Raw genomic sequence first — 27,531 nt, 5'->3', positions numbered from 1 at the left:
CAGCTGTGGTTGTTGTGGGAGTAGCTGTGGTTGTTGTGGGAGAAACTTTTGCTGTTGGTGCAGCTGTTGTTGTTGTTGTGGGAAAAGCTGTGGTTGTTGTGGGTGTAGCTGTGGTTGTTGTGGGTGTAGCTGTGGTTGTTGTGAGAAAAGCTGTTGTTGTTGTGGGAGCAGCTATGGTTGTTGTGGAAGAAGGTGTGGTTGTTGTGGGTGTAGCTGTTGTTGGAGCCACAGCTGTACTTGTTGACACCGCAGCTGTAGATGTTATTGGTGTTGCAGTGATTGTCGTTGGTGCAGATGTGGTTGTTAGAGGAGCAGCTGTGTTTGTTGTGGGAGCAGTTTTGGTTGTTGTGGGCAGGGTTTTGGGTGTTGTTGCAGCAGCTGCTGTTGTTGTAGCAGCAGCTGTGGTTGTGGTGGGAGAAGCTCTGGTTGTTGTTGGTGCAGCTCTGGTTGTTGTGGGCGCAGCTGTGGTTGTTTTGGAGGAAGCTGTGGTTGTTGTATCACCAGCAGTAGACATCATTGGTTCTGCTGTGGTTGTTGTGGGAACAGCTGTTGTTGCAAGGGATGCTGTTGTGGTTGTGGGAGAATCTGTGGTTGTTGTGGGAGAATCTGTGGTTGTTGTGGGAGAATCTGTGGTTGTTGTGGTTGAATCTGTGGTTGTTGTGGGTGCAGCTGTGGTCGTTTTGCTTCCAGCTGTGGTTGTTGTAAAGGAATTTGTATTGGTTGTGGGAACTACTGTAGTTTTGGGAGCAGATACTGTTGTTGTGGGTGAATTTGTGATGGTTGTTTGAGCAGAGGTGGTTGTTGTGCGCAGGGCTTTTGTTGTTGTAGCAGCTTTTGTTGTTGTAGCAGCAGCTGTGGTTGTTGTGGGAGAATCTGTGGTTGTTGTGGGAGAATCTGTGATTGTTGTGGGAGAAGCTGTGGTTGTTGTGGGAGAATCTGTGGTTGTTGTGGGAGAATCTGTGGTTGTTGAAGGACAATATATGGTTGTTGTGGGTGCAGCTGTGGTCGTTTTGCTACCAGCTGTGGTTGTTGTAAGGGAAGCTGTTGTGGTTGTGGGAACTGCTGTAGTTGTGGGAGCAGATACGGTTGTTGTTGGTGAATCTGTGATTGTTGTTTGAGCAGCTTTGGTTGTTGTGGGCAGAGTTGTGGTTGTTGTAGCAGCTTTTGTTGTTGTTACAGCAGCTGTGGTTGTTGTGGGATAAGTTGTTGTTGTTTTGGGAGCAGCAGTGGTTGTTGTGGACAAAACTGTGGTTGTTGAGGCAGCAGCTGTGGTTGTTATGGTAGTATCTGGAGTTGTTGTGAGGAGGACTGTGGTTGTTGAAACCACAGCTGTAGATGTCATTGGTGATGCTGTGGTTTTTGTGGGAGCAGCATTGGTTGTTGTGGCTGAAACTCTGGTTGTTGTGGGGATGACTTTGGTGGTTTTTGCAGCAACTGTCGTTGTCGATGGTGAAGCTGTGATTGTAGTGGGAGTTGCTGTTGTAGGAGCCACTGTTGTTGTAAAAGGTGCTGTAGTTGTCGTTGGTGCAGCTGTGGTTGTTGTGGGAGAAGCTGTTGTTGTTGTGAGAGCAGCTGTGGTTGTTGTTTGATCGGCTATGGTTGTTGTGGGAGAAGCTGTGGTTGTTGTGAGTGAATCTGTGATTGTTGTTGGAGCGGCTGCGGCTGTAGTGGGCATGGCTTTGGTTGTTGTTGCCCCATCTTTTGTTGTTGTAGCAACAGCTGTGCTTTTTGTGGGAGAAGCTGTGGCTGTTGTGGGTGCAGCTGTGGTTGTTGTAGCCCCAGCAGTAGACATCACTGGTGCTGATGTGATCATTGTGGGACCAGATGTGGTTGTTGTCAGGGAAGCTGTTGTGGTTGTGCTTATGGCTTTGGTTGTTGTTGTCAAAGGTTTTGTTGTTGTAGCAGCAGCTGGTTTTGTTGTGGGAGCAGCTGTGGTTGTAGCTGTCGTTGTTGTGGGAGAAGTTGTGGTTGTTTTGGGACCAGGAGTGGTGGTTGTTAGGGAAGCTGATGTGGGAGCTGGTGTAGTTGTGGGAGCGATTGTGGTTGTTATGGGTGAATCTGTAATTGTTTTTGGAGCAGCTGTGGTTGTTTTGGGAGTAGCTGTGGTTGTTGTGGGAGCAGCTGTGGTTGTTGTGGGAAAAGCTGTTGTTGTTGTGGGAGCAGCTGTGGATGTTGTGGAAGAAGCTGTGGTTGTTGTTGGTGTAGCTGTGGTTGTTGTGGGAAAAGCTGCTGTTGTTGTGGGAGCAGCTCTTGTTGTTGTGGAAGAAGCTGTGGTTGTTGTGAGTGTAGCTGTGGTTGTTGTTGCCACAGCTGTACTTGTTGATGCCGCAGCTGTAGATGTTATTGGTGTAGCTGTGGTTGTCGTTGGTGCATATGTGGTTGTTGTGGGAGCAGCTGTGTTTGTTGTGGGAGCAGCTGTGGTTGTTGTGGGCAGGGTTTTGGGTGTTGTTGCAGCAGATATTGTTGTTGTAGCAGTAGCTGTGGTTGTGGTGGGATCAGCTCTGGTTGTTGTGGATGCAGCTGTGGTCGTTTTGCTACCAGCTGTGGTTGTTGTAAGGGAAGCTGTTGTGGTTGTGAGAACTGCTGTAGTTGTGGGAGCAGATACGGTTGTTGTGTGTGAATCTGTGATTGTTGTTGGAACAGCTGTGGTTGTTGTGGGCAGGGCTTTGGTTGTTGTAGCAGCAGCTGTGGTTGTTGTGGGGGAAGCTGTGGTTGTACTGGGAGCTGCTGTGGTTGACATTGGTACTGCTGTGGTTGTTGAAGCAGCAGCTGTGGTTGTTGTGGGGGTGGCTGTTCTTGTCATAGCAGCTGCTGGGGATGTTGTTATTGCAGTTGTGGTTGTTGTGGGAACAGCTGTGTTTGTTGTGGGAGCAGCAGTGGTTGTTGGGGGCAGGGTTTTGGGTGTTGTTGCAGCAGCTGTTGTTGTTGTAGCAGCAGCTGTGGTTGTGGTGGGATCAGCTCTCGTTGCTGTGGATGCAGCTGTAGTTGTTGTTGGCACAGCTGTTGTTGTAGCAGCACCTGTGGTTGTTTTTGGGGAAGCTGTGATTGTTGTCGCCCCAGCAGTAGACATCATTGGTGCTGCTGTGGTCGTTGTGGGAACAGCTATGGTTACAAGGGATGCTGTTGTGGTTGAATTTGTGATGGTTGTTTGAGCAGAGGTGGTTGTTGTGCGCAGGGCTTTTGTTGTTGTAGCAGCTTTTGTTGTTGTAGCAGCAGCTGTGGTTGTTGTGGGAGAATCTGTGGTTGTTGTGTGAGAATCTGTGGTTGTTGTGTGAGAATCTGTGGTTGTTGTGGGAGAATCTGTTGTTGTTGTGGGTGCAGCTGTTGTCGTTTTGCTACCAGCTGTGGTTGTTGTAAGGAAAGCTGTTGTGGTTGTGGGAACTGCTGTAGTTGTGGGAGCAGATACGGTTGTTGTGTGTGAATCTGTGATTGTTGTTGGAACAGCTGTGGTTGTTGTGGGCAGGGTTTTGATTGTTGTAGCAGCAGCTGTGGTTATTGTGGGAGAAGCTGTGGTTGTAGTGGGAGCTGCTGTGGTGTACGTTGGTACTGCTGTGGTTGTTGAAGCAGCAGCTGTGGTTGTTGTGGGAGCAGCTGTAGTTGTTGTGGGGGTGGCTGTTCTTGTCATAGCAGTAGCTGGGGATGTTGTTAGTGCAGTTGTTGTTGTTGTTGTGGGAACAGCTGTGGTTGCTGGTGGTGCAGCTGTGGTTGTCGTTGGTGTAGTTGTGGTTGTTGTTGGTGAAGCGGTGGTTGTCGTGTGAGCAGCTGTGGTTGTTGTGGGAGCAGCTGTGTTTGTTGTGGGTGCAGGTGTGGTTGTCGTGGGAGCAGCTGTGGTTATTGTGGGGTTAGCTGTAGTTGTGGTAGGGCCAGCAGTGATGGTTGTTACGGGAGCTTTTGTTGTTGCTATGGCAGCTATTGTTGTAGTGGGAGCCTCTGTGATTGTCGGAGCTGTGGCTGTGGTTGTTGTTCGTGCAGATGTGGTTGGTGTATCAGCAGCTGTTGCTGTTGTGGGAACAGCTGTGATGGTTGTAGGGGAAGCTGTCGTAGTTGTTGGAGCAGCTGTCGTTGTTGTAGAGGAAGCTGTTGTGGTCGTTGGATCTGCTGTGGTTGTTGTAGGAGCAGCTGTGGTTGTTGTGAGGACGGTTGTAGTTGTCGGAGCTGTGGCTGTGGTTGTTGATGGTGCAGATGTGGTTGGTGTATCAGCAGCTGTTGCTGTTGTGGGAGCAGCTGTGTTTGTTGTGGGGATGGCTGTTGTTGTAGCCACAGCTGTTGTTATCAAAGCATCAGCTTTTGTTGATGTAGGGAAAGCTGTGGTTGTTGTGGGAGCAGCTGTAGTCGTTGTTGGTGCTGCAGTGGTTGTTGTGGGAGCAGCTGTTGTTGTCGTGGGAATGGATGTTGTTGTTGTAGCCACAACTGTAGTTGTTGTAGCAGCATCAGCTGTGGTTTTTGTGGGAGAAGCTGTGGTTGTTGTGGGTGAAGATGTGGTTTTTGTTTGAGCAGCTGTTATTGCTATGAGTGCAGCAGTGGTTGTTGTTCCTCCGGCTGTGGTTGTAGTGGGAGCAGCTGTGGTTGTTGTAGGGGAAGCTGTTGTGGTTGTGGGAGCTGCTGTAGTTGTTTTCAGAGAAAATGTGGTTGGTGTGAGTGCATTTGTGGTTGTTGTGGGAGCAGCTGTGGTTGTTGTGTGGACGACTTTGGTTGTTATAGCCGCAGCTGTTGTTGTCGTAGCAGTATCTGTGTTTGTTGTGGAAATAGCTGTGGTTGTTGTTGGAGCTGCTGTAGTTGTTATAGAGGAAGTTGTTGCGGTCGTTGGATCAGCTTTAGTTGTTGTCTGAGAATATGTTGTTGGTGTATCTGTGGTTGTTGTAGGAGCAGCTGTAGTCATCGTTGGTGCTGCAGTGGTTGTTGTGGGAGCAGCTGATGTTCTTGTGGGGATGGCTGTTATTGTTGTAGCCACAGCTTTAGTTGTTGTAGCAGCTGTGGTTGTTGTGGGAGAAGCTATGGTTGTTGTGGGAACAGCTGTGTTTGTTGTGGGAGCAGCAGTGGTTGTTGGGGGCAGGGTTTTGGGTGTTGTTGCAGCAGCTGTTGTTGTTGTAGCAGCAGCTGTGGTTGTGGTGGGATCAGCTCTGGTTGCTGTGGATGCAGCTGTAGTTGTTGTTGGCACAGCTGTTGTTGTAGCAGCACCTGTGGTTGTTTTTGGGGAAGCTGTGATTGTTGTCGCCCCAGCAGTAGACATCATTGGTGCTGCTGTGGTCGTTGTGGGAACAGCTATGGTTACAAGGGATGCTGTTGTGGTTGTGTGAGAATCTGTGGTTGTTGTGTGAGAATCTGTGGTTGTTGTGTGAGAATATGTGGTTGTTGTGGGAGAATCTGTTGTTGTTGTGGGTGCAGCTGTTGTCGTTTTGCTACCAGCTGTGGTTGTTGTAAGGAAAGCTGTTGTGGTTGTGGGAACTGCTGTAGTTGTGGGAGCAGATACGGTTGTTGTGTGTGAATCTGTGATTGTTGTTGGAACAGCTGTGGTTGTTGTGGGCAGGGTTTTGATTGTTGTAGCAGCAGCTGTGGTTATTGTGGGAGAAGCTGTGGTTGTAGTGGGAGCTGCTGTGGTGTACGTTGGTACTGCTGTGGTTGTTGAAGCAGCAGCTGTGGTTGTTGTGGGAGCAGCTGTAGTTGTTGTGGGGGTGGCTGTTCTTGTCATAGCAGTAGCTGGGGATGTTGTTAGTGCAGTTGTTGTTGTTGTGGGAACAGCTGTGGTTGCTTTGTGGTGCAGCTGTGGTTGTCGTTGGTGTAGTTGTGGTTGTTGTTGGTGAAGCGGTGGTTGTCGTGTGAGCAGCTGTGGTTGTTGTGGGAGCAGCTGTGTTTGTTGTGGGTGCAGGTGTGGTTGTCGTGGGAGCAGCTGTGGTTATTGTGGGGTTAGCTGTAGTTGTGGTAGGGCCAGCAGTGATGGTTGTTACGGGAGCTTTTGTTGTTGCTATGGCAGCTATTGTTGTAGTGGGAGCCTCTGTGATTGTCGGAGCTGTGGCTGTGGTTGTTGTTCGTGCAGATGTGGTTGGTGTATCAGCAGCTGTTGCTGTTGTGGGAACAGCTGTGATGGTTGTAGGGGAAGCTGTCGTAGTTGTTGGAGCAGCTGTCGTTGTTGTAGAGGAAGCTGTTGTGGTCGTTGGATCTGCTGTGGTTGTTGTAGGAGCAGCTGTGGTTGTTGTGAGGACGGTTGTAGTTGTCGGAGCTGTGGCTGTGGTTGTTGATGGTGCAGATGTGGTTGGTGTATCAGCAGCTGTTGCTGTTGTGGGAGCAGCTGTGTTTGTTGTGGGGATGGCTGTTGTTGTAGCCACAGCTGTTGTTATCAAAGCATCAGCTTTTGTTGATGTAGGGAAAGCTGTGGTTGTTGTGGGAGCAGCTGTAGTCGTTGTTGGTGCTGCAGTGGTTGTTGTGGGAGCAGCTGTTGTTGTCGTGGGAATGGATGTTGTTGTTGTAGCCACAACTGTAGTTGTTGTAGCAGCATCAGCTGTGGTTTGTTTGTTGTGGGTGAAGATGTGGTTTTTATTTGAGCAGCTGTTATTGCTATGAGTGCAGCAGTGGTTGTTGTTCCTCCGGCTGTGGTTGTAGTGGGAGCAGCTGTGGTTGTTGTAGGGGAAGCTGTTGTGGTTGTGGGAGCTGCTGTAGTTGTTTTCAGAGAAAATGTGGTTGGTGTGAGTGCATTTGTGGTTGTTGTGGGAGCAGCTGTGGTTGTTGTGTGGACGACTTTGGTTGTTATAGCCGCAGCTGTTGTTGTCGTAGCAGTATCTGTGTTTGTTGTGGAAATAGCTGTGGTTGTTGTTGGAGCTGCTGTAGTTGTTATAGAGGAAGTTGTTGCGGTCGTTGGATCAGCTGTAGTTGTTGTCTGAGAATATGTTGTTGGTGTATCTGTGGTTGTTGTAGGAGCAGCTGTAGTCATCGTTGGTGCTGCAGTGGTTGTTGTGGGAGCAGCTGATGTTCTTGTGGGGATGGCTGTTATTGTTGTAGCCACAGCTTTAGTTGTTGTAGCAGCTGTGGTTGTTGTGGGAGAAGCTATGGTTGTTGTGCGTACAGCTGTGGTTGTTGTGGGAGCAGCTGTGGTTGTTGGGGGCAGGGTTTTGGGTCTTGTTGCAGCAGCTGTTGTTGTTGTTGTAGCAGCAGATGTGGTTGTGGTGGGATCAGCTCTGGTTGTTGTTGATGCAGCTGTGGTGGTTGTTGGCACAGCTGTTGTTGTCGTAGCAGCACCTGTGGTTGTTTTTGGGGAAGCTGTGATTGTTGTCGCCCCAGCAGTAGACATCATTGGTGCTGCTGTGGTCGTTGTGGGAACAGCTATAGTAGCAAGGGATGCTGTTGTGGTTGTGGGAGAATCTGTGGTTGTTGTGTGAGAATCTGTGGTTGATGTGGGAGAATCTGTTGTTGTTGTGGGTGCAGCTGTGGTCGTTTTGCTACCAGCTGTGGTTGTTGTAAGGGAAGCTGTTGTGGTTGTGGGAACTGCTGTAGTTGTGGGAGCAGATACGGTTGTTGTGTGTGAATCTGTGATTGTTGTTGGAACAGCTGTGGTTGTTGTGGGCAGCGCTTTGATTGTTGTAGCAGCAGCTGTGGTTGTTGTGGGAGAAGCTGTGGTTGTAGTGGGAGCCGCTGTGGTGTACGTTGGTACTGCTGTGGTTGTTGAAGCAGCAGCTGTGGTTGTTGTGGGAGCAGCTGTAGTTGTTGTGGGGGTGGCTGTTCTTGTCATAGCAGCAGCTGGGAATGTTGTTAGTGCAGTTGTTGTTGTTGTGGGAACAGCTGTGGTTGCTGTTGGCGCAGCTATGGTTGTCGTTGGTGCAGTTGTGGTTGTTGTGGGTGAAGCGGTGGTTGTCGTGTGAGCAGCTGTGGTTGTTGTGGGAGCAGCTGTGGTTGTTGTGGGTGCAGGTGTGGTTGTCGTGGGAGCAGTTGTGGTTATTGTGGGGTTAGCTGTAGTTGTGGTAGGGCCAGCAGTGATGGTTGTTACAGGAGCTTTTGTTGTTGCTATGGCAGCTATTGTTGTAGTGGGAGCCGCTGTGGTTGTTGTGAGGACGGCTGTGGTTGTCGTGGCTGTGGTTGTTGTTCGTGCAGATGTGGTTGGTGTATCAGCAGCTGTTGCTGTTGTGGGAACAGCTGTGGTGGTTGTAGGGGAAGCTGTTGTAGTTGTTGGAGCAGCTGTCGTTGTTGTAGAATAAGCTGTTGTGGACATTGGATCAGCTGTGGTTGTTGTGGGAGCAGCTGTGGTTGTTGTGAGGACGGTTGTGGTTGTTGGAGCTGTGGCTATGGTTGTTGATGGTGCAGATGTGGTTGGTGTATTAGCAGCTGTTGCTGTTGTGGGAGCAGCTGTGGTTGTTGTGGGGATGGTTTTTGTTGTAGCCACAGCTGTTGTTATCAAAGCAGCAGCTTTTGTTGTTGTAGGGGAAGCTGTGGTTGATGTGGGAGCAGCTGTAGTCGTTGTTGGTGCTGCAGTGGTTGTTGTGGGAGCAGCTGTTGTTGTCGTGGGAATTGATGTTGTTGTTGTAGCCACAGCTGTAGTTGTTGTAGCAACATCAGCTGTGGTTTTTGTAGGATAAGCTGTGGTTGTTGTGGGTGAAGATGTGGTTTTTGTTGGAGCAGCTGTTATTGCTATGAGTGCAGCAGTGGTCGTTGTTCCTCCGGCTGTGGTTGTAGTGGGAGCAGCTGTGGTTGTTGTAGGGGAAGCTGTTGTGGTTGTGGGAGCTGCTAAAGTTGTTGTGGGAGCAGCTGTGGTTGTTGGGGGCAGGGTTTTGGGTGTTGTTGCAGCAGCTGTTGTTGTTGTTGTAGCAGCAGATGTGGTTGTGGTGGGATCAGCTCTGGTTGTTGTTGATGCAGCTGTGGTGGTTGTTGGCACATCTGTTGTTGTCATAGCAGCACCTGTGGTTGTTTTTGGGGAAGCTGTGATTGTTGTCGCCCCAGCAGTAGACATCATTGGTGCTGCTGTGGTCGTTGTGGGAACAGCTATAGTAGCAAGGGATGCTGTTGTGGTTGTGGGAGAATCTGTGGTTGTTGTGTGAGAATCTGTGGTTGATGTGGGAGAATCTGTTGTTGTTGTGGGTGCAGCTGTGGTCGTTTTGCTACCAGCTGTGGTTGTTGTAAGGGAAGCTGTTGTGGTTGTGGGAACTGCTGTAGTTGTGGGAGCAGATACGGTTGTTGTGTGTGAATCTGTGATTGTTGTTGGAACAGCTGTGGTTGTTGTGGGCAGCGCTTTGATTGTTGTAGCAGCAGCTGTGGTTGTTGTGGGAGAAGCTGTGGTTGTAGTGGGAGCCGCTGTGGTGTACGTTGGTACTGCTGTGGTTGTTGAAGCAGCAGCTGTGGTTGTTGTGGGAGCAGCTGTAGTTGTTGTGGGGGTGGCTGTTCTTGTCATAGCAGCAGCTGGGAATGTTGTTAGTGCAGTTGTTGTTGTTGTGGGAACAGCTGTGGTTGCTGTTGGCGCAGCTATGGTTGTCGTTGGTGCAGTTGTGGTTGTTGTGGGTGAAGCGGTGGTTGTCGTGTGAGCAGCTGTGGTTGTTGTGGGAGCAGCTGTGGTTGTTGTGGGTGCAGGTGTGGTTGTCGTGGGAGCAGTTGTGGTTATTGTGGGGTTAGCTGTAGTTGTGGTAGGGCCAGCAGTGATGGTTGTTACAGGAGCTTTTGTTGTTGCTATGGCAGCTATTGTTGTAGTGGGAGCCGCTGTGGTTGTTGTGAGGACGGCTGTGGTTGTCGGAGCTGTGGCTGTGGTTGTTGTTCGTGCAGATGTGGTTGGTGTATCAGCAGCTGTTGCTGTTGTGGGAACAGCTGTGGTGGTTGTAGGGGAAGCTGTTGTAGTTGTGCGAGCACCTGTCGTTGTTGTAGAGGAAGCTGTTGTGGTCGTTGGATCTGCTGTGGTTGTTGTGGGAGCAGCTGTGGTTGTTGTGAGGACGGTTGTGGTTGTCGGAGCTGTGGCTATGGTTGTTGATGGTGCAGATGTGGTTGGTGTATCAGCAGCTGTTGCTGTTGTGGGAGCAGCTGTGGTTGTTGTGGGGATGGCTTTTGTTGTAGCCACAGCTGTTGTTATCAAAGCAGCAGCTTTTGTTGTTGTAGGGGAAGCTGTGGTTGTTGTGGGAGCAGCTGTAGTCGTTGTTGGTGCTGCAGGGGTTGTTGTGGGAGCAGCTGTTGTTGTCGTAGGAATGGATGTTGTTGTTGTAGCCACAGCTGTAGTTGTTGTAGCAGCATCAGCTGTGGTTTTTGTGGGAGAAGCTGTGGCTGTTGTGGGTGAAGATGTGGTTTTTGTTTGAGCAGCTGTTATTGCTATGAGTGCAGCAGTGGTCGTCGTTCCTCCAGCTGTGGTTGTAGTGGGAGCAGCTGTGGTTGTTGTAGGGGAAGCTGGTGTGGTTGTGGGAGCTGCTGTAGTTGTTTTCAGAGAAAATGTGGTTGGTGTGAGTGCATTTGTGGTTGTTGTGGGAGCAGCTGTGGTTGTTGTGTGCACGACTTTGGTTGTTATAGCCGCAGCTGTTGTTGTCGTAGCAGTATCTGTGTTTGTTGTGGAAATAGCTGTGGTTGTTGTTGGAGCTGCAGTAGTTGTTATAGAGGAAGTTGTTGCGGTCGTTGGAACAGCTGTAGTTGTTGTCTGAGAATATGTTGTTGGTGTATCTGTGGTTGTTGTAGGAGCAGCTGTAGTCATTGTTGGTGCTGCAGTGGTTGTTGTGGGAGCAGCTGATGTTCTTGTGGGGATGGCTGTTATTGTTGTAGCCACAGCTTTAGTTGTTGAAGCAGCTGTGGTTGTTGTGAGAGAAGCTGTGGTTGTTGTAGGTACATATGTGGTTGTTGTAAGTGTAGCTGTTGTGGTTGTGGGAGCTGCTGTAGTTGTTGTCAGCGAAAATGTGGTTGTTGTGGGTACAGCTGAGGTTGTTGTAGGGGAAGGTGTTTTAGTCATTGGAGCTCCTGTAGTTGTTGTCGGAGAAGATGTGGTTGTTGTGGGGATGATTTTGATTGTTGTAGCTGTAGCAGTTGTTGTCGTAGCAGCTGCTGTGGTTGTTGTGGGATCAGCTATGGTTGTTGTAGAGGAAGCTGTTGTGGTCGTTGGAGCTGCTGCTGTTGTTGCCAGAGAAGATGTGCTTGTTTTGGGTGCATCTGTGGTTGATGTGGGAGCAGCTGTGGTTGTTGTTGGTGCAGATGTGGTTGTGTCGGTAGCAGCTCTGGTTGTTGGCGCAGCAGCTGTAGTTGTTGTTGGGATGGCTGTTGTTGTTGTAGCCTCAGCTGTTGTTATCATAGCAGCAGCTGTTGTTGTTGTGGGGACAGCTGTTGTTTTTATAGCCACAACTGTAGTTGTTGTTGCAGTAGCAGCTGTAGTTATTGTGGGAGCAGCTGTGGTTGTTGTTGGTACAGCTGTGGTTGTTGTGGGAGCAGCTGTGGTTGTTGTAGGGGAAGGTGTTGTGTTCATTGGAACTGCTGTAGTTGTTGTCTGAGGAGATGTGGTTGTTGTGGGTGCAGCTGTGGTTGTTGTTAGGATGACTTTGGTTGTTGTAGTCTCAGCTGTTGTTGGTCTGGGAACAGCTGTGGTTGTTGTAGGGAAAGGTGTTTTAGTCATTGTAGCTCCTGTAGTTGTCGGAGAAGATGTGGTTGTTGTGGGTGCATCTGTAGTTGTTTCGGTAGCAGCTGTTGTTGTTGTTGTTGTTGTTGTTGTTGTTGTTGTTGTTGTGGGACCAGCTGGGGTTTTTGTGGTGATGGCTTTGGTTGTTGTAGCCACAGCTGTTGTTATCATAGCAGCTGATGTTGTTGATGTTGTTGTGGGAGCAGCTGTTGTTGTTGTTGTGGTGATGGCTTTGGTTGTTGTAGCCACATCTGGTGGTATCATAGCAGCTGATGTTGTTGATGTTGTTGTTGGAGCAGCTGTGGTTGTTGTGGGGACGGCAGTGGTTCTCAGAGCTGCGGCTGTGGTTGTTGTTGGTGCAGATGTGGTTGTTGTGAGGACGGCTGTGGTTGTCAGAGCTGCGGCTGTGGTTGTTGTTGGTGCAGATGTGGTTGGTGTTGTAGCTAATGTAGTTGTTGTAGAAAAAGCAGTTTTGGTCGTCGGATCTGCTGTAGTTGTTGTCGGAGAAGATGTTGTTGTTGTTAGTGTATCTGTGGTTGATGTGGGGACGGCTTTAGATGTTTTAGCCGCAGCAGTTGTGGTTGTTGTGGGAGCAGCTGTGGTTGTTGTGGGAGCAGCTGTGGTCGTTGTGGTTGTTGTGGGTTTATCTTTGGTTGTTGTGGGAGCAGCTGTGGTTGTTGTTAGAACGGCTGTGGTTGTCGGAGCTGTGGCTGTGTTTGTTGTTGGAGCAGATGTGATTGGTGTTGGAGCTAATGTAGTTGTTGTAGAGGAAGCAGTTTTGGTCGTTGGATCTGCTGTAGTTGTTGTCGGAGAAGATGTTGTTGTTGTTGGTGTATCTGTGGTTGGTGTAGGAGCAGCTGAAGTCATCGTTGGTGCTGCAGTGGTTGTTATCTTAGCATCTGATGTTGTTGATGTTGTTGTGGGAGCAGCTGTTGTTGATGTCGGGATGGGTTTAGCTGTTGTAGCCACAGCATTTGTTGTCGTAGCAGCAGCTGTGGTTGTTGTTGGAGCAGCTGTTGTTGTTGTAGAGGAAGCTGTTGTGATCATTGGAACTGCTGTAGTTGTTGTCTGAGAAGATGTGGTTGTTGTGGGTGCATATGTGGTTGTTTCGAAAGCAGCTGTTGTTGTTGTTGTTGTTGTTGTGGGACCAGCTGGGGTTTTTGTAGTGATGGCTTTGGTTGTTGTAGCCACAGCTGTTGTTATCATAGCAGCTGATGTTGTTGATGTTGTTGTGGGAGCAGCTGTTGTTGTTGTTGTGGTGCTGGCTTTGGTTGTTGTAGCCACATCTGTTGGTATCATAGCAGCTGATGTTGTTGATGTTGTTGTTGGAGCAGTTGTGGTTGTTGTGGGGACGGCTGTGGTTCTCAGAGCTGCGGCTGTGGTTGTTGTTGGTGCAGATGTGGTTGGTGTTGTAACTAATGTAGTTGTTGTAGAGGAAGCAGTTTTGGTCGTCGGATCTGCTGCAGTTGTGGTCGGAAAAGATGTTGTTGTTGTTGTTAGTGTATCTGTGGTTGATGTAGGAGCAGCTGAAGTCATCGTTGGTGCTGCAGTGGTTGTTATCATAGCATCTGATGTTGTTGATGTTGTTGTGGGAGCAGCTGTTGTTGATGTGGGGACGGCTTTAGCTGTTGTAGCCGCAGCAGTTGTTGTCATAGCAGCAGCTGTGGTTGTTGTGGGAGCAGCTGTGGTTGTTGTGGGAGCAGCTGTGGTTGTTGTGGGAACAGCTGTGGTTGTTGTAGGGGAAGCTGTTGTAGTTGTTGGAGCAGCGTTCATTGTTGTAGAGGAAGCTATTTTGGTCGTTGGATCTGCTGTGGTTGTTGTGGGAGCAGCTGTGGTTGTTGTGAGAACGGCTGTGGTTGTCGGAGCTGTGGCTGTGTTTGTTGTTGGTTCAGATGTGGTTATTGTTGGAGCTAATGTAGTTGTAGTAGAGGAAGCAGTTTTGGTCGTCGGATCTGCTGTAGTTGTTGTCGGAGAAGATGTTGTTGTTGTTAGTGGATCTGTGGTTGATGTAGGATCAGCTGAGGTCATCGTTGGTGCTGCAGTGGTTGTTATCATAGCATGTGATGTTGTTGATGTTGTTGTGGGAGCAGCTGTTGTTGATGTGGGGAAGGCTTTAGCTTTTGTAGCTGCATCAGTTGTTGTCATAGCAGCAGCAGTGGTTGTTGTGGGAGCAGCTGTGGTTGTTGTGGGAGCAGCTGTGGTTGTTGTGGGAACAGCTGTGGTTGTTGTAGGGGAAGCTGTTGTAGTTGTTGGAGCAGCTGTCATTGTTGTAGAGGAAGCTATTTTGGTCGTTGGATCTGCTTTGGTTGTTGTGGGAGCAGCTGTGGTTGTTGTTAGAACGGCTGTGGTTGTCGGAGCTGTGGCTGTGTTTGTTGTTGGAGCAGATGTGATTGGTGTTGGAGCTAATGTAGTTGTTGTAGAGGAAGCAGTTTTGGTCGTTGGATCTGCTGTAGTTGTTGTCGGAGAAGATGTTGTTGTTGTTGGTATATCTGTGGTTGGTGTAGGAGCAGCTGAAGTCATCGTTGGTGCTGCAGTGGTTGTTATCTTAGCATCTGATGTTGTTGATGTTGTTGTGGGAGCAGCTGTTGTTGATGTTGGGATGGGTTTAGCTGTTGTAGCCGCAGCATTTGTTGTCGTAGCAGCAGCTGTGGTTGTTGTTGGAGCAGCTGTTGTTGTTGTAGAGGAAGCTGTTGTGGTCGTTGGAGCTGCTGTAGTTGTTGTCGGGGAAGATGTGGTTGTTGTGGGTTTATCTTTGGTTGTTGTGGGAGCAGCTGTGGTTGTTGTGGGGACTGCTGTGGGTGTCGGAGCTGTGGCTGTGGTTGTTGTCGATGCAGATGCGGTTGTTGTGGTAGCAGCTGTGGTTGTTGTGGGAACAGCTGTGGTTGTTGTAGGGGAAGCTGTGGTTGTTGTAGGAGCAGCTGTGTTTGTTGTTGAGATTACTTTGGTTGGGATGACTTTGGTTGTTGTAGCATCAGCTTTTGTTGTTGTGGGTACATCTGTGTTTGTTGTAGGGGATGGTGTTGTGGTCATTGGAACTGCTGTAGTTGTTTTCTGAGGAGATGTGGTTGTTGTGGGTGCAGCTGTGGTTGTTGTTAGGATGACTTTGGTTGTTGTAGTCTCAGCTGTTGTTGGTCTGGGAACAGCTGTGGTTGTTGTAGGGTAAGGTGTTATGATCATTGGAACTGCTGTAGTTGTTGTCTGAGAAGATGTGGTTGTTGTGGGTGCATCTGTGGTTGTTTCGGTAGCAGCTGTTGTTGTTGTAGCCACAGCTGTTGTTGCAATAGCAGCAGCTGTGGTTGTTTTGGAAGAAGGTGTTGTTGTTGTTGTTGTGGGAGCAGCTGTGGTTTTTGTGGTGATGGCTTTGGTTGTTGTAGCCGCAGCAGTTGTTGTCGTAGCAGCAGCTGAGGTTGTTGTTGGAGAAGCTGTGGTTGTTGTGGGCGCATCTGTGGTTGTTGTGGGAGAAGCTGTGGTTGTTGTGAGGATTGCTGTGGTTGTCAGACCTGTGGCTGTGGTTGTTTTTGGTTCAGATGTGGTTGGTGTAGCAGCAGCTGTTGTTGTTGTAGGAGCAGTTGTGGTTGTTGTTGGTATGGCTGTTGTTGTATCCACAGATGTTGTTGTCAAAGCAACAGCTGTTGTTGTTGTGGGAGAAGCTGTGGTTGTTGTAACTGTGACTGTGGTTGTTGTCGGTGAAGATGTGGTTGTTGTGGGAGAAGCTGTGATTGTTATTAGTGCAGCTGTGGTCGTCATAGATCCGGCTGTGGTTGTTGTGGGAGCAGCTGTGGTTGTTGTAGTGGAAGCTGTTGTGGTTGTGGGAGCTGCTGTAGTTGTTTTCAGAGAAAATGTGGTTGTTGTGGGTGCATCTGTGGTTGTTGTGGGAGCAGCTGTGGTTGTTGTGGGGATGACTTTGGTTGTTGTATCCGCAGCTTTTGTTGTCGTAGCAGTAGCTGTGGTTGTTGTGGAAACAGCTGTGGTTTTTGTAGGAGCAGTTGTAGTTGTTGTAGAGGATGCTGTTGTGGTCGTTGGATCTGCTGTGGTTGTTGTCGGAGAAGATGTTGTTGTTGTGGGTGTATCTGGGGTTGTTGTAGGAGCATCTTTAGTCGTTGTTTGTGCTGCAGTGGTTTTTGTTGGAGCAGCTGTTGTTGTAGCCACAGCTGTAGTTGTTGTAGCAGCACCAGCTATGGTTGTTGTGGGAGAAGCTGTGGTTGTTGTAGGGACGGCTGTTGTTGTAGCCGCAGAAGTTGTTGTCATAGCAGCAGCTGTGGTTGTTGTGGGATCAGCCGTGGTTGTTGTAGGGGAAGCTTTTGAGGTAGTTGGAGCTACTGTAGTTGTTGTCGGAGAAGATGTGGTTGTTGTAGGTGCATCTGTTGTAGTTGTAGCCACAGCTATACTTGTTGAAGCTGCAGCTGTAGATGTTATTGTTGTTACTGTGGTGGTAATTGTTGCGGGAGAAGCTATGTTTGTTGTGGGAGCAGCTGTGGTTGTTGTGGGCAGGGTTTTGGCTGTGGTTTCCGCAGCTGTTGTTGTAGCAGCAGCTTGGATTGTGGTTGTATCATCTGTGGTTGTTGTGGGCTCAGCTGTGGTTGTTGTAGCCACAGCTGTACTTGTCGTAGCTGCAGCTGTAGATGTCATTGGCGTTGCTGTGGTTGTAGTGGGAGCAACTGTTGTTGTTGGGATGGCTGTGGTTGTTGTTGGCCTAGCGGTATTTGTCGTAGCAGCAGCTGTGCTTGTTTTGGGGAAGCTATGGTTGTTGTATCCCCAGCAGTAGACGTCATTGCTGCTGCTGTGGTTGCTGTTGGACCAGCTGTGGTTGTTGTCATGGAAGTTGTTGTGGTTGTAGAAGCTGCTGTAGTTTTGGGAGCAGATGTGGTTGTTGTGGGTGAATCTGTGATTGTTGTTGCAGCAGCTGTGGTTGCTGTGGGCAGAGGTACGGTTGTTGTTACCACAGTTTTTTGTTGTTGTAGCAGCAGCTGTTGTTGTTGATGTGGGAGTAGCTGTGATTGTTGTGGGAGAAGGTGTTGTTGTTGTTGTGGGAGCATCTGTGGTTGTTGTGGGAGTGGCTGATGTTGTTGTGGGAGCCGCTGTGGTTGTTATGGAAGAAGCTGTGGTTGTTGTGGGTGTAGCTGTGGTTGTTGTAGCCACAGCTGTACTTGTTAAAGCCGCAGCTGTATATGTTATTGGTGTTGCTCTGGTTGTAGTTGGTGCAGATGTGTTTATTGTGGGAGCAGCTGTTGTTGTTGTGGAAGCAGCTGTGGTTGTTGTAGTGGAAGCTGTTGTGGTTGTGGGAGCTGCTGTAGTTGTTTTCAGAGAAAATGTGGTTGTTGTGGGTGCATCTGTGGTTGTTGTGGGAGCAGCTGTGGTTGTTGTGGGGATGACTTTGGTTGTTGTATCCGCAGCTTTTGTTGTCGTAGCAGTAGCTGTGGTTGTTGTGGAAACAGCTGTGGTTGTTGTAGGAGCAGTTGTAGTTGTTGTAGAGGATGTTGTTGTGGTCGTTGGATCTGCTGTGGTTGTTGTCGGAGAAGATGTTGTTGTTGTGGGTGTATCTGGGGTTGTTGTAGGAGCATCTTTAGTCGTTGTTTGTGCTGCAGTGGTTTTTGTTGGAGCAGATGTTGTTGTAGCCACAGCTGTAGTTGTCGTAGCAGCACCAGCTATGGTTGTTGTGGGAGAAGCTGTGGTTGTTGTAGGGACGGCTGTTGTTGTAGCCGCAGAAGTTGTTGTCATAGCAGCAGCTGTCGTTGTTGTGGGATCAGCCGTGGTTGTTGTAGGGGAAGCTTTTGAGGTAGTTGGAGCTACTGTAGTTGTTGTCGGAGAAGATGTGGTTGTTGTAGGTGCATCTGTTGTAGTTGTAGCCACAGCTATACTTGTTGAAGCTGCAGCTGTAGATGTTATTGTTGTTACTGTGGTGGTAATTGTTGCGGGAGAAGCTATGTTTGTTGTGGGAGCAGCTGTGGTTGTTGTGGGCAGGGTTTTGGCTGTGGTTTCCGCAGCTGTTGTCGTAGCAGCAGCTTGGATTGTGGTTGTATCATCTGTGGTTGTTGTGGGCTCAGCTGTGGTTGTTGTAGCCACAGCTGTACTTGTCGTAGCTGCAGCTGTAGATGTCATTGGCGTTGCTGTGGTTGTAGTGGGAGCAACTGTTGTTGTTGGGATGGCTGTGGTTGTTGTTGGCCTAGCGGTATTTGTCGTAGCAGCAGCTGTGCTTGTTTTGGGGGAAGCTATGGTTGTTGTATCCCCAGCAGTAGACGTCATTGCTGCTGCTGTGGTTGCTGTTGGACCAGCTGTGGTTGTTGTCATGGAAGTTGTTGTGGTTGTAGAAGCTGCTGTAGTTTTGGGAGCAGATGTGGTTGTTGTGGGTGAATCTGTGATTGTTGTTGCAGCAGCTGTGGTTGCTGTGGGCAGAGGTACGGTTGTTGTTACCACAGTTTTTGTTGTTGTAGCAGCAGCTGTTGTTGTTGATGTGGGAGTAGCTGTGATTGTTGTGGGAGAAGGTGTTGTTGTTGTTGTGGGAGCATCTGTGGTTGTTGTGGGAGTGGCTGATGTTGTTGTGGGAGCCGCTGTGGTTGTTATGGAAGAAGCTGTGGTTGTTGTGGGTGTAGCTGTGGTTGTTGTAGCCACAGCTGTACTTGTTAAAGCCGCAGCTGTATATGTTATTGGTGTTGCTGTGGTTGTAGTTGGTGCAGATGTGTTTATTGTGGGAGCAGCTGTTGTTGTTGTGGAAGCAGCTGTGGTTGTTGTAGTGGAAGCTGTTGTGGTTGTGGGAGCTGCTGTAGTTGTTTTCAGAGAAAATGTGGTTGTTGTGGGTGCATCTGTGGTTGTTGTGGGAGCAGCTGTGGTTGTTGTGGGGATGACTTTGGTTGTTGTATCCGCAGCTTTTGTTGTCGTAGCAGTAGCTGTGGTTGTTGTGGAAACAGCTGTGGTTTTTGTAGGAGCAGTTGTAGTTGTTGTAGAGGATGCTGTTGTGGTCGTTGGATCTGCTGTGGTTGTTGTCGGAGAAGATGTTGTTGTTGTGGGTGTATCTGGGGTTGTTGTAGGAGCATCTTTAGTCGTTGTTTGTGCTGCAGTGGTTTTTGTTGGAGCAGCTGTTGTTGTAGCCACAGCTGTAGTTGTTGTAGCAGCACCAGCTATGGTTGTTGTGGGAGAAGCTGTGGTTGTTGTAGGGACGGCTGTTGTTGTAGCCGCAGAAGTTGTTGTCATAGCAGCAGCTGTGGTTGTTGTGGGATCAGCCGTGGTTGTTGTAGGGGAAGCTTTTGAGGTAGTTGGAGCTACTGTAGTTGTTGTCGGAGAAGATGTGGTTGTTGTAGGTGCATCTGTTGTAGTTGTAGCCACAGCTATACTTGTTGAAGCTGCAGCTGTAGATGTTATTGTTGTTACTTTGGTGGTAATTGTTGCGGGAGAAGCTATGTTTGTTGTGGGAGCAGCTGTGGTTGTTGTGGGCAGGGTTTTGGCTGTGGTTTCCGCAGCTGTTGTTGTAGCAGCAGCTTGGATTGTGGTTGTATCATCTGTGGTTGTTGTGGGCTCAGCTGTGGTTGTTGTAGCCACAGCTGTACTTGGTCGTAGCTGCAGCTGTAGATGTCATTGGCGTTGCTGTGGTTGTAGTGGGAGCAACTGTTGTTGTTGGGATGGCTGTGGTTGTTGTTGGCCTAGCGGTATTTGTCGTAGCAGCAGCTGTGCTTGTTTTGGGGGAAGCTATGGTTGTTGTATCCCCAGCAGTAGACGTCATTGCTGCTGCTGTGGTTGCTGTTGGACCAGCTGTGGTTGGTGTCATGGAAGTTGTTGTGGTTGTAGAAGCTGCTGTAGTTTTGGGAGCAGATGTGGTTGTTGTGGGTGAATCTGTGATTGTTGTTGCAGCAGCTGTGGTTGCTGTGGGCAGAGGTACGGTTGTTGTTACCACAGTTTTTGTTGTTGTAGCAGCAGCTGTTGTTGTTGATGTGGGAGTAGCTGTGATTGTTGTGGGAGAAGGTGTTGTTGTGGGAGCATCTGTGGTTGTTGTGGGAGTGGCTGATGTTGTTGTGGGAGCCGCTGTGGTTGTTATGGAAGAAGCTGTGGTTGTTGTGGGTGTAGCTGTGGTTGTTGTAGCCACAGCTGTACTTGTTAAAGCCGCAGCTGTATATGTTATTGGTGTTGCTGTGGTTGTAGTTGGTGCAGATGTGTTTATTGTGGGAGCAGCTGTTGTTGTTGTGGAAGCAGCTGTGGTTGTTGTAGTGGAAGCTGTTGTGGTTGTGGGAGCTGCTGTAGTTGTTTTTAGAGAAAATGTGGTTGTTGTGGGTGCATCTGTGGTTGTTGTGGGAGCAGCTGTGGTTGTTGTGGGGATGACTTTGGTTGTTGTATCCGCAGCTTTTGTTGTCGTAGCAGTAGCTGTGGTTGTTGTGGAAACAGCTGTGGTTGTTGTAGGAGCAGTTGTAGTTGTTGTAGAGGATGCTGTTGTGGTCGTTGGATCTGCTGTGGTTGTTGTCGGAGAAGATGTTGTTGTTGTGGGTGTATCTGGGGTTGTTGTAGGAGCATCTTTAGTCGTTGTTTGTGCTGCAGTGGTTTTTGTTGGAGCAGCTGTTGTTGTAGCCACAGCTGTAGTTGTTGTAGCAGCACCAGCTATGGTTGTTGTGGGAGAAGCTGTGGTTGTTGTAGGGACGGCTGTTGTTGTAGCCGCATAAGTTGTTGTCATAGCAGCAGCTGTGGTTGTTGTGGGATCAGCCGTGGTTGTTGTAGGGGAAGCTTTTGAGGTAGTTGGAGCTACTGTAGTTGTTGTCGGAGAAGATGTGGTTGTTGTAGGTGCATCTGTTGTAGTTGTAGCCACAGCTATACTTGTTGAAGCTGCAGCTGTAGATGTTATTGTTGTTACTTTGGTGGTAATTGTTGCGGGAGAAGCTATGTTTGTTGTGGGAGCAGCTGTGGTTGTTGTGGGCAGGGTTTTGGCTGTGGTTTCGCAGCTGTTGTTGTAGCAGCAGCTTGGATTGTGGTTGTATCATCTGTGGTTGTTGTGGGCTCAGCTGTGGTTGTTGTAGCCACAGCTGTACTTGTCGTAGCTGCAGCTGTAGATGTCATTGGCGTTGCTGTGGTTGTAGTGGGAGCAACTGTTGTTGTTGGGATGGCTGTGGTTGTTGTTGGCCTAGCGGTATTTGTCGTAGCAGCAGCTGTGCTTGTTTTGGGGGAAGCTATGGTTGTTGTATCCCCAGCAGTAGACGTCATTGCTGCTGCTGTGGTTGCTGTTGGACCAGCTGTGTTTGTTGTCATGGAAGTTGTTGTGGTTGTAGAAGCTGCTGTAGTTTTGGGAGCAGATGTGGTTGTTGTGGGTGAATCTGTGATTGTTGTTGCAGCAGCTGTGGTTGCTGTGGGCAGAGGTACGGTTGTTGTTACCACAGTTTTTGTTGTTGTAGCAGCAGCTGTTGTTGTTGATGTGGGAGTAGCTGTGATTGTTGTGGGAGAAGGTGTTGTTGTTGTTGTGGGAGCATCTGTGGTTGTTGTGGGAGTGGCTGATGTTGTTGTGGGAGCCGCTGTGGTTGTTATGGAAGAAGCTGTGGTTGTTGTGGGTGTAGCTGTGGTTGTTGTAGCCACAGCTGTACTTGTTAAAGCCGCAGCTGTATATGTTATTGGTGTTGCTGTGGTTGTAGTTGGTGCAGATGTGTTTATTGTGGGAGCAGCTGTTGTTGTTGTGGAAGCAGCTGTGGTTGTTGTAGTGGAAGCTGTTGTGGTTGTGGGAGCTGCTGTAGTTGTTTTCAGAGAAAATTTGGTTATTGTGGGTGCATCTGTGGTTGTTGTGGGAGCAGCTGTGGTTGTTGTGGGGATGACTTTGGTTGTTGTATCCGCAGCTTTTGTTGTCGTAGCAGTAGCTGTGGTTGTTGTGGAAACAGCTGTGGTTGTTGTAGGAGCAGTTGTAGTTGTTGTAGAGGATGCTGTTGTGGTCGTTGGATCTGCTGTGGTTGTTGTCGGAGAAGATGTTGTTGTTGTGGGTGTATCTGGGGTTGTTGTAGGAGCATCTTTAGTCGTCGTTTGTGCTGAAGTGGTTTTTGTTGGAGCAGCTGTTGTTGTAGCCACAGCTGTAGTTGTTGTAGCAGCACCAGCTATGGTTGTTGTGGGAGAAGCTGTGGTTGTTGTAGGGACGGCTGTTGTTGTAGCCGCAGAAGTTGTTGTCATAGCAGCAGCTGTGGTTGTTGTGGGATCAGCCGTGGTTGTTGTAGGGGAAGCTTTTGAGGTAGTTGGAGCTACTGTAGTTGTTGTCGGAGAAAATGTGGTTGTTGTAGGTGCATCTGTTGTAGTTGTAGCCACAGCTATACTTGTTGAAGCTGCAGCTGTAGATGTTATTGTTGTTACTGTGGTGGTAATTGTTGCGGGAGAAGCTATGTTTGTTGTGGGAGCAGCTGTGGTTGTTGTGGGCAGGGTTTTGGCTGTGGTTTCTGCAGCTGTTGTTGTAGCAGCAGCTTGGATTGTGGTTGTATCATCTGTGGTTGTTGTGGGCTCAGCTGTGGTTGTTGTAGCCACAGCTGTACTTGTCGTAGCTGCAGCTGTAGATGTCATTGGCGTTGCTGTGGTTGTAGTGGGAGCAACTGTTGTTGTTGGGATGGCTGTGGTTGTTGTTGGCCTAGCGGTATTTGTCGTAGCAGCAGCTGTGCTTGTTTTGGGGGAAGCTATGGTTGTTGTATCCCCAGCAGTAGACGTCATTGCTGCTGCTGTGGTCGCTGTTGGACCAGCTGTGTTTGTTGTCATGGAAGTTGTTGTGGTTGTAGAAGCTGCTGTAGTTTTGGGAGCAGATGTGGTTGTTGTCGGTGAATCTGTGATTGTTGTTGCAGCAGCTGTGGTTGCTGTGGGCAGAGGTACGGTTGTTGTTACCACAGTTTTTGTTGTTAGCAGCAGCTGTTGTTGTTGATGTGGGAGTAGCTGTGATTGTTGTGGGAGAAGGTGTTGTTGTTGTTGTGGGAGCATCTGTGGTTGTTGTGGGAGTGGCTGATGTTGTTGTGGGAGCCGCTGTGGTTGTTATGGAAGAAGCTGTGGTTGTTGTGGGTGTAGCTGTGGTTGTTGTAGCCACAGCTGTACTCTGTTAAAGCCACAGCTGTATATGTTATTGGTGTTGCTGTGGTTGTAGTTGGTGCAGATGTGTTTATTGTTGGAGCAGCTGTTGTTGTTGTGGAAGCAGCTGTGGTTGTTTTGGGCAGGGTTTTGTGTGTTGTTGCCGCAGCTGTTGTTGTTTCAGCATTAGCTGTGCTTGTGGTTGGTGCAGCTGTGGTTGTTGTTGGCTCAGCTGTTGTTGTCGCAGCAGCACCTTTGGTTGTGGTTGAAGCAGCTGTGGTTGTTGTAGCTGCTTCAGGAGATGTTATTGGTGTTGATGTGGTTGTCGTAGCTGCAGCTGTAGATGTCGTTTGTGTGGCTGTGGTTGTTGTGGGAGCAGCTGTTGTTGGCACGGCTGTGGTTGTTGTTGGCACATCTGTTGTTGTTGTAGCAGCAGCTGTAGTTATTTTGGGGGAAGCTGTGGTTGTTGTGGGTGCGGCTGTTGTTGTTGTAGCCACAGATGTACTTGTTGTAGCTGCAGCTGTAGATGTCATTGGTTTTGCTGTAGTTATTGTGGGAGCAGCTGTTGTTGATGGGACGGCTGTGGTTATTGTTGGCACATCTGTTGTTGTCGTAGCAACAGCTGTGGTTGTATTGGGGGAAGCTATGGTTGCGGTAAGGGAAGCTGTTGTGTTTGTGGGATCTACTGCAGTTGTGGAAGCAGATTTGGTTGTTGTGGGTAAATCTTTGATTGTTGTTGGAGCAGCTGTGGTTGTTGTGGTCAGGGCTTCGATTGTTGTAGCAGCTTTTGTTGTAGTAGTCGTGTTATTCTGGAGTTCTGTATAAAAAAATATTTGATTTCGACCATTAAAATTATACTAGAAATCTGAAAAACTTGCTCAACTTAATTAGTTGGCAACCCAATACCAAAGGCCAGCCCCCCCCCGTCATGTGTTTGAATTTTAATACGTATTGTGTTTAGTTTCATCCTTACCAGCATTGATACTGCCAGTAACAACGTCCAAGAAGACTGTCGACGTGTTTATGGATGTCTTGAGGGAGTCCTCTACATTTGTAACGTTAGGGACCACAGACTGGTTTGTGAAGATCAAGTTGGTTGTCACACCCACAGAACCAGACCTAAATATCAAAGAATAGAATTAATGTGAAATGCAATAAAAGTTATTATTGTTATTAGTAGTAGTATTAGTATTATTAAAATATGGTAAAGATGTGATTAATACACTTAATCTATCTGCAATTAAGTAAGCTGTAGAAATGTGGACCAAAAGGAGAACTGAACATACCAGAAACGGATGATGACGCATCTGAGGAAGATTACAGGATATATTCCTTTGTATCCTCGATTCAACTGTAGAAAGAAATCAGTGCACACAGTAAGCAATAAAATGAAGAAAAAAACAAGTAACTCACAAGCAAGTTTTGTTTTAAATTGTCCATTTCAATATTCCTGCTGATGTTGATGACAAACATTTACCTCAGATGTGACATTTAAAGCCAGAGAAAGGTACTCCTTGGACTGTGGACTTTTGTAGGCTTCCAAAAACGTTCCTTGCAGCCGGAACTGTAGAATAAGTACACCTTCATTTGTTGTTGGATGGCCAGTGGAATCATTGGTTGGGGAAACAGTAGTTGTTGGAGCAACAGGTTTTGTTGTTGTAGCAGTAGCTGTAGTTGTCGTTGGTACAGCTGTGGTTATCATTGGTGAAGCTGTGGTTGTTGTCTGAGCAACTGTGGTTGTTTTGGCGGAAGCTGTGGTTGTTGTGGGGGTGGCTATGGTTGTTGTACGAACAGCTGTGGTTGTTGTGGGGATGGCTGTTCTTGTTGTAGCCATAGCTGTTGTTGTCGTAGCAGCATCTGTGGTTGATCTGGGGGAAGGTTTGGTTGTTGTATCCCCCGCAGTAGACAAAATTGGTACTGCTGTTGTCGTTGCGGTAGCAGCTGTGGTTACAGCTGTGGTGGTTTTAACTGTGGCTATGGTTGTTGTCGGTGCAGATGTAGTTGATGTGGGAGCAGCTGTGATTGTCATGGGTGCAGCTGTGGTCGTTGTAGGGGAAGCTCTTGTGGTTGTTGTCGGGGAAGCTCTTGTGGTTATGGGAGCTGCTGTAGTTGTCTGAGAGAATGTGGTTGTTGGGGGTGCATCTGTGGTTGTTATGGGAACAACTGTGGTTGTTGTGGGGCTGGCTTTGGTTGTTGTAGAGGAAGCTGCTATGTTCGGAGATGATGTGGTTCTTGTGTGTGCATCTGTGGTTGTTGTGGGAGCAGCTGTGGTTGTTGTGTGGACGGCTGTGGTTGTTGGAGCTGTGGCTGTGGTTGTTGTTGGTGCAGATGTGGTTGGTGTAGCAGCAGCTGTTGTGGTTGTGGGAGCTGCTGTAGTTGTTTTCAGAGAAAATGTGGTTGGTGTGGGTGCATCTGTGGTTGTTGTGGGAGCAGCTGTGGTTGTTGTGGGGACAACTTTGGTTGTTCTAGCCGCAGCTGTTGTTGTCCAAGCAGTAGCTGTGGTTGTTGTTGGAGCTGCTGTACTTGTTGTAGAGGAAGCTGTTGTGGTCGGTGGATCTGCTGTAGTTGTTGTCGGGGAAGATGTTGTTGTTGTTGGTGTATCTGTGGTTGTTTTAAGGGGAGCTGTTGTGGTTGTGGGAGCTGCTGTAGTTGTTGTCAGAGAAAATGTAGTTGTTGTGGGTTTATCTGTGGTTGTTGATGGAGCAGCTCTGGTTGTTGTGGGGAAGAATTTGATTGTTGTAGCTGCAGCAGTTGTTGTCGTAGTATCTGCTGTTGTTGTTGTGGGATCAGCTATGGTTGTTGTAGAGGAAGCTGTTGTAGTCGTTGGAGCTGCTGTTGTTGTTGCCGGAGAAGATGTGGTTGTTGTGGGTGCATCTGTGGTTGTTGTAGGAACAGCTGTGGTTGTTGTTGGTGCAGATGTGGTTGTGTCGGTAGCATTTCTGGTTGTTGGCGCTGCAGTTGTAGTTGTTGTGGGGATGGCTGTTGTTGTTGTAGCCTCAGCTGTTGTTATCATAGCAGCAGCTGTTGTTGTCATAGGGGAAGCTGTGGTTGTTGTGGGAACAGCTGTTGTTGTTGTGGGGACAGTTGTTGTTTTTATAGCCACAGCTGTGGTTGTCGTAGCAGCAGCAGCTGTAGTTGTTGTGGGAGAAGCTGTGGTTGTTTTGGATGGAGCTATGGTTGTTGTGGGAGCAGCTGTTTTTGTTGCTGGGATGACTTTGGTTGTTGTTGGGATGACTTTGCTTGTTGTAGCCTCAGCTGTTGTTGGTCTGGGAACAGCTGTGGTTGTTGGTAGATCAGCTGTGGTTGTAGTGGGTACAGCTGTGGTTGTTGTAGGGGAAGGTGTTTTGGTCATTTGAGCTGCTGTAGTTGTTGTCGGAGAAGATGTGGTTGTTTTGAGTGCATCTTTGGTTGTTTCGATAGCAGCTGTTGTTGTTGTAGCCACAGCTGTTGTTGACGTAACAGCAGCTGTGGTTGTTGTGGAAGAAGGTGTTGTTGTTGTTGCCGCAGCTGTTGTTATCATAGCATCTGATGTTGTTGATGTTGTTGTGGGAGCAGCTGTTGTGGCTGTGGGGTCGGCTTTAGTTGTTGAAGCCACAAAAGTTGTTGTCATAGCAGCAGCTGTGGTTGTTGTAGGAATAGCTGTATTTGTTGTCGGAGAAGATGTGGTTGTTGTGGGTGCATCTGTTGTTGTTCTGGGAGAAGCTGTGGTGGATGAGGAGACGGCTGTGGGTGTCTGAGCTGTGGCTGTGGTTGTTGTCGATGCAGCTGTGGTTGTTGTGGTAGCAGCTGTGGTTGTTGTGGGAACAGCTGTGGTTGTTGTAGGGGAAGATGTTGTAGTTGTTGGAGCAGCTGTCATTGTTGTAGAGGAAGCTGTTGTGGTCGTTGGATCTGCTGTGGTTGTCATGGGAGAAGCTGTGTTTGTTGTGAGGATGGCTGTGGTTGTCGGAGCTGTGGCTGTGGTTGTAGTTGGTGCATTTGTGGTTGGTGTTGGAGCTGCTGTAGTTGTTGTAGAGGAAGCAGATTTGGTCGTTGGATATGCTGTAGTTGTTGTCGGTGAAGATGTTGTTGTTGTTGGTGTATCTGTGGTTGTTGTAGGAGCAGTTGTAGTCATCGTTGGTGCTGCAGTGGTTGTTATCATAGCATCTGATGTTGTTGATGTTATTGTGGGAGCAGCTGTTGTTGATGTGTGGACGGCTTTAGTTGTTATAGCCGCAGCATTTGTTGTCATAGCAGCAGCAGTGGTTGTTGTTGGAGCAGCTGTGATTGTTGTAGATGAAGCTGTTGTGGTCGTTGGAGCTGCTGTAGTTGTTGTCGGGGAAGATGTGGTTGTTGTGGGGGCATCTGTGTTTGTTGTGGGAGCAGCTGTGGTTGTTGTGGGGATGGCTGTGGGTGTCGGAGCTGTAGCTGTGGTTGTTGTCGATGCAGATGTGGTTGTTTTGGTAGCAGCTGTGGTTGATGTGGGAACAGCTGTGGTTGTTGTAGGGGAAGCTGTTGTAGTTGTTGGAGCAGCTGGCGTTGTTGTAGAGGAAGCTGTTGTGGTCGTTGGATTTGCTGTGGTTGTTGTGGGAGCATATGTGGTTGTTGTGAGGATGGCTGTGGTTGTCGGAGCTGTGGCTGTTGTTGTTGTGGGAGCAGCTGTGGTTGTTGTGCGGATGGCTGGTGTTGTAGCCACAACTGTTGTAATCAAACCAACAGCTGTTGTTGTTGTAAGGGAAACAGTGGTTGTTGTGGGAGCAGCTTTAGTCGTCATTGGTGCTGCAGTGGTTGTAGTGGGAGCAGCTGTTGTTGTTGTTAAAATGGATGTTGTTGTTGTAGCCACAGCTTTAGTTGTCGTAGCAGCATCAGCTGTGGTTGTTGTGGGAAAAACTGTGGTTGTTGTGGGTGAAGATGTGGTTTTTGTTGGAGCAGCTGTTATTGTTATGAGTGCAGCTGTGGTCGTCGTTCCTCCGGCTGTGGTTGTAGTGGGAGCAGCTGTGGTTGTTGTAGGG

The 27,531-nt window shown here is 48.6% G+C and overlaps 4 protein-coding genes and 1 pseudogene across 4 annotated transcripts; all 5 read right to left on the bottom strand.

The window, feature by feature from the left end:
- Positions 1-7,163: 7,163 nt before the first annotated feature.
- On the bottom strand, positions 7,164-10,922 carry LOC123485996 (mucin-5AC-like). The gene is made up of 3 exons (XM_045217131.1): positions 8,748-10,922; positions 7,435-7,854; positions 7,164-7,314 (listed from the first exon to the last, which is right to left on the bottom strand). The coding sequence occupies exons 1-3, from the start codon at positions 10,892-10,894 to the stop codon at positions 7,164-7,166; spliced, it is 2,718 nt and encodes a 905-aa protein (XP_045073066.1). The 5' UTR covers positions 10,895-10,922.
- Positions 10,923-11,003: 81 nt separating this feature from the next.
- On the bottom strand, positions 11,004-19,073 carry LOC123485995 (annotated as a pseudogene).
- Positions 19,074-19,117: 44 nt separating this feature from the next.
- LOC123485994 (mucin-5AC-like) lies at positions 19,118-20,204 on the bottom strand. Its single transcript, XM_045217130.1, has 2 exons — positions 19,284-20,204; positions 19,118-19,129 (listed from the first exon to the last, which is right to left on the bottom strand). The coding sequence occupies exons 1-2, from the start codon at positions 20,202-20,204 to the stop codon at positions 19,118-19,120; spliced, it is 933 nt and encodes a 310-aa protein (XP_045073065.1).
- Positions 20,205-20,407: 203 nt separating this feature from the next.
- On the bottom strand, positions 20,408-21,744 carry LOC123485993 (mucin-5AC-like). Its single transcript, XM_045217129.1, has one exon. The coding sequence runs from the start codon at positions 21,671-21,673 to the stop codon at positions 20,408-20,410; it is 1,266 nt and encodes a 421-aa protein (XP_045073064.1). The 5' UTR covers positions 21,674-21,744.
- A 374-nt stretch (positions 21,745-22,118) lies between these two features.
- Positions 22,119-27,293, bottom strand: LOC121550583 (mucin-5AC-like). The gene is made up of 5 exons (XM_045217128.1): positions 26,762-27,293; positions 25,999-26,659; positions 25,067-25,144; positions 24,513-24,955; positions 22,119-22,390 (listed from the first exon to the last, which is right to left on the bottom strand). Exons 1-5 carry the CDS (start codon positions 27,291-27,293, stop codon positions 22,119-22,121), a joined length of 1,986 nt encoding a protein of 661 aa, XP_045073063.1.
- Positions 27,294-27,531: the final 238 nt, after the last annotated feature.

Source organism: Coregonus clupeaformis, unplaced genomic scaffold, assembly GCF_020615455.1.
Source record: "Coregonus clupeaformis isolate EN_2021a unplaced genomic scaffold, ASM2061545v1 scaf0927, whole genome shotgun sequence".
Taxonomy (NCBI): Eukaryota; Metazoa; Chordata; class Actinopteri; order Salmoniformes; family Salmonidae; genus Coregonus; species Coregonus clupeaformis.
Note: the sequence above shows the minus strand (reverse complement) of the source record. Positions and strands in the feature narration are given on the sequence as shown.

What these genes read in the sequence shown, in the direction of transcription:
- LOC123485996 (XM_045217131.1), bottom strand. Translation starts at nt 10,894, where the DNA reads ATGACTAAAACACCTTCCCCTACAACAACCTCAGCTGTACCCACAACA. An exon ending in GCAACAACACCCAAAACCCT is followed by an intron (nt 7,855 to 8,747) that starts GCCCCCAACAAC and finishes CAACAACCACAG; the next exon opens with CTGCTCACACGACAACCACC. An exon ending in CCTTACAACAACCACAGCTG is followed by an intron (nt 7,315 to 7,434) that starts GTAGCAAAACGA and finishes TTGCTACTATAG; the next exon opens with CTGTTCCCACAACGACCACA.
- LOC123485994 (XM_045217130.1), bottom strand. Translation starts at nt 20,204, where the DNA reads ATGACAACAACTTATGCGGCTACAACAACAGCCGTCCCTACAACAACC.
- LOC123485993 (XM_045217129.1), bottom strand. Translation starts at nt 21,673, where the DNA reads ATGACAACAACTTCTGCGGCTACAACAACAGCCGTCCCTACAACAACC.
- LOC121550583 (XM_045217128.1), bottom strand. Translation starts at nt 27,293, where the DNA reads ATGACGACTAAAGCTGCTCCCACAACAACCACTGTTTCCCTTACAACA. An exon ending in TGCTGCTGCTATGACAACAA is followed by an intron (nt 26,660 to 26,761) that starts ATGCTGCGGCTA and finishes CCACTGCAGCAC; the next exon opens with CAACGATGACTACAACTGCT. An exon ending in ACAACCACAGCTGCTGTTAC is followed by an intron (nt 25,145 to 25,998) that starts GTCAACAACAGC and finishes AAACAACCACAG; the next exon opens with ATACACCAACAACAACAACA.